At 47.5% G+C, this 4,350-nt stretch overlaps 1 protein-coding gene across 1 annotated transcript in view; it reads right to left on the bottom strand.

The window, feature by feature from the left end:
- Positions 1-2,626, bottom strand: part of LOC132472455 (ras-specific guanine nucleotide-releasing factor 1-like) — a 14,018-nt gene extending 11,392 nt beyond the window's left edge. The window contains exon 1 of the mRNA XM_060072062.1: positions 2,351-2,626. Within this exon, the coding sequence (XP_059928045.1) occupies positions 2,351-2,626 (276 nt within the window). The remainder of the gene's footprint in view (positions 1-2,350) is intronic.
- Positions 2,627-4,350: the final 1,724 nt, after the last annotated feature.

The following is a 4,350-nucleotide window of genomic DNA, read 5'->3' as shown; positions in this document are numbered from 1 at the left end:
GGGGTGTTAATGTTAATCAAAAGGTTCTGGAGAGAATTAGATTCACTGTTGGAGTACACGCGGGAGGCAGCCTGGACGAGCAGCTGTCTGCTGGGATGTCACTCTGTACATCACCATGATTCACAGAACCATTCTCTTCTCCGCTGTTCCCTCCCGCAGCCCACCATCCCCAGGCAGGAGACAAGATGTGACAGGGGACGCGTTTCCATTATTCACGCCATGTTAAGGAACAATGTGTCCTTCAAGGCAATTGCAATTGATTTTGATCACAATCATTTTATTCCCATTTTTGGAAAAAATAACTGAAAAGTCTTCTCGGCATGCACACACACACACACACACACACACAAACGCAAACAGAAACTCTCATACACACACGCACACACATGCAAACACACCCATGCACACACACAAAAACACACAAAAACACAAACGCACACACTCGTTTTGTCATTTTCATATTTGTTTTCATGGCTTCAATTGACTAGCCAGATTGTCATCTACATCACAATAAAAACTAATAACAAGCGCTATATTAATATGTTGCTTAACCTGAGCATGCTAGTGCATATGCTTCTACATATAGCCGTTATGATGTCACCAAGCAGGAGCTGTTGGGGTGCACGTGGGCTGACATCATTCTCCTCACCAGCACCTTGGACAGCGACGTAGCGTGGACCCAAACACTGAGCCTGTTGGACTACAGCACTGGCTGTATAAATGTAATCAACAGCTCTGTATTTATTCAATGGGGTTTGCATGCGTATGTCACAGGAGAATTCTCCAAATGCTATCATTGCATGTGCAAAAATTCACTTTCCTCAGCCTCAACACATTTTCAATGAGTTTTACATGATTACATAAACACCCCCATAAACAGCCCAGCTCACCACACTAGTTTAAAAAGCTCCACAAAAAAAACAAATAGCATAACAGATGTTGTCTATAATATGCTGATGTTTTTACACAATGTTAGCTGTTATTTCCAGCTCTGAGATGCAAGTTTGAATCCGTGCAGCACAGAAGGGATGCTACGTTAGGTTATGCTGCACAGACAATCTGCGTGTGAACTGCAGATGGCGAGAGAGATTGCAGGAGGTGACTGCAGTCGTAGCGCAAAGATGCTTGACCACTTCTCAGGCTATGAGATGTATTCACGTCCTAAGGTGTGCATGTGTGTGTGCGTGTGTGTGTGTGTGTGTGTGTGTGTGTGTGTGTGTGTGTGTGTGTGTGTGTGTGTGTGTGTGTGTGTGTGTGTGTGTGTGTGTGTGTGTGTGTGTGTGTGTGTGTGTGTGTGTGTGTGTGTGTGTGCGCGCCTGCGTAGTTCATAGGCAACATTCTTCAACACAACTCAATAAAAACTTGCCTCAGATCCGGGATCATTCAGTGCTAAATGAAACGTTGCCCCTTTACAACGTCCCCCCTGCTTGTGCGTCTGCAAATCAGATCCCTGGGAATGGCTATGAAATGAACGACATCAGCGCACATAACATGATGTGGTGTCATTTGTGTATTGTTCTTGACAAGACCGTGATAATGAGAGGGCTATCAAACAAGGCGAGCGGCTCTCGCCCGGGGAGACGCAGTTGCCAAGGTAGGATGCTATTAATATCAACACGAGGAGCGGAATCAATACGTCAAGCCGACGGGGAAGGGGCCAGCCATCCTCCGCAAGATGGCAGACTGCAAAGTTTGATCGCAGTCGAAGTTAGTGGTTGCTGTTATATTGCCTAACATATTTGTTATTTTCTTCAGGAATAGGCCTACATTATCTCCGCAGCCTCAACGATGAGCGATGCAAAGGCCGTCTTGAATGAACATTTGTAAAATAATTTAGGAAAAGTAGATCCCAGAGAGGTCTGCGTCAGTAGTTATTCTGCAGGTGACGCACGGAGACGCTTATGATAACTTTGTGGAGAATGGGGCTGTTTCGGTTCCAAACGGAGACGATGGGTGAATTAGGACGATGACAGATTACGCAACACCTCACGTCGTGAACAAAAACCGCGCAATTTTTAACCGAGGGTAAGACCCACTTCCCCTTTTAAGAAAATATGCACCAGACTTAATGTGTCCATTCCATAAGAAACCGGTATCAAGTGTTGCAGCGTGCGTGCTATCGCCCTGTTACCAATGAGTGCGCTTGGGAAAGACGCATTATTTCGCCCCAGGTGCCCGAGCCTGCAGGGTCCTTGTTGTGTGTGTGTGTGTGTGTGTGTGTGTGTGTGTGTGTGTGTGTGTGTGTGTGTGTGTGTGTGTGTGTGTGTGTGTGTGTGTGTGTGTGTGTGTGTGTGTGTGTGTGTGTCTGTGTCTGTGTCTGTGTCTGTGTGTTTGTGTGTGTGGTCCGTACCTGCTTCTCCAAGCACTCCTTGGCGGAGAGGGAGGGTTTCGGCGACGGCGCCCTGTCGCACGCACAGCCCTCCAACAGGTAGAGTCCGGCGGGCCTGGAGCTCGAGTCGTTTTCGAAGTAAAACAGCATGTTTTGCAGCAGGGCGAACCATTTGGCGTGCCATTTGGTGTTGTCCGAGCTCTTCTTGCTCAGGCCACCTCGCCTCGTTCCGTCCTTCTTGGCCAAAAGCGCCAAGTAGGTGACATGCCCGTCGTTGAGTCTCATCCCCTTCTGCATGTCGGCAGTCCGACTCAGCTACAGGAGCTCCGGGGAGCCGCTGGCGCGGCCGTGCATTCTCCTCTCTTTCCTCCTCTCCTGAGTTCCGCCGAAAACGATCCCACTTCTATTTTACGCAGCAAAACTATAGGTTACTCCCGAGCGACAATGTCCCAATGTTTTCTACTTTCCCTAAAAACCTTTGAAGAGAAGAAAAAAACAAAGAGCATAACAAACCAGCGTAAGTTCCACAGTGCTGCTTCTAAAGCTGCAGAACGTCAAGTGTCCACGTTGAGTGGCGCTGATTCCACACTCCACACCCGAGACTCCCCGAAGACACGGCGGCGATGCCGTCCGCGTCTTAAAGCGCCTCTCTCGTGAGGCGAGTTGCTCATGATGGGGAGCCGAGTGTACGCGCGCAGGCGCACATACACGCACACATAAGCGCGCGCGCACACAGACACACACACACACACACACACACACACACACACACACACACACACACACACACACACACACACACACACACACACACACACGCACACACACGTACACGCGTACTACACACGCACGGGGAGAAGAGGCGCAGTCATGTGACGCGCCCCTGGAGGCGCAGATTCCAGCACCTTGGACAGAGCCTCCGGACAACCAGGAGCCGCAGAGAAAAGACCGAGTGCGGACTCACTCAACTGCTCAAATAGTGTCTCGGAGTGGAGTTCTCTGTTTTATATACAAATAAATAAATCAGGTGTATATATATATATATATACATATATATATATATATATATTTATATATATATAATTTTCTTATTTCTTATTCTTATATTTATACAAATAAATAAATTATATATATATACTTTTCTTATCTGGTTGTGTGTATATATGTATATATATATATACACTGGAGTATAATAGTGTATTGCTCATGCCAACATGGACACCCAAACCAATTGTATCAATACGGCCTAGGAGTCCTCATATCTAACATCCAAGTCTGAATGTAGTCAGTGCTGGGGTCTAAGCCTGGGGAATCAGGCCTCAAGTTCTACAACCCTGGTAGGCTGTGAGTCAGAAGGAGGCTGAAAAACAGACATGAGTTCCACGCTTCCTTGATCATCACTCAAATGTTCACTAACTATCTGTTTGATCAACAGGCTGGAGGAACTAAAGAGGGGCCGGGTGGCCATTTAGGCCATATTGTTACCAAACACCGGACGATAAAGTACAGGACCGTGGGTTGGGTTGTGGCATACAAATTATCGACTTATTCTCGGGGACGATTTCACCACAAAGGAGTCTGTGATCTAATTATGATGTTTGCATTTGAACGGAAAAAAATCTAGACATATATCGTGGGTATAAATAGAAAGATTTTCCCAAAGATTGTACAAGGTTTCCTCATCCAACTAACCAACATGGCTGCTAGGTGAAAAAGGTCTAAAGTGTTTGTCTTTAGCGGCTCCTCTGTGTCCGCTAGCAGCCAGTGGGTACCAGGCAGCTCTGGGCTCGCTCCCAGGGCATTATCATATCTAAGAGGGGGATGAGAGAGCGACACTTGTTAGGCCTGGGCCCTTCATACACCCTGCATTAGCATAGTGGAGAGGAGCCACACAGACACACAATGGGCTGCTTTATCACCGGGCCCAGGGCCCAGCCCTATCACAGCCAGCCCAGGTCGCCTGTCGTCTGAGCGCGTGTGACACTGTGTGTTTGTGTGTTTGCACCACAGGCCTTTGTCCA

This window comes from Gadus macrocephalus, chromosome 14, assembly GCF_031168955.1.
Source record: "Gadus macrocephalus chromosome 14, ASM3116895v1".
NCBI classification, from domain to species: domain Eukaryota; kingdom Metazoa; phylum Chordata; class Actinopteri; order Gadiformes; family Gadidae; genus Gadus; species Gadus macrocephalus.
The sequence above is the reverse complement of the archived record's forward strand: the minus strand, read 5'-3'. Positions and strand labels throughout refer to the sequence as shown.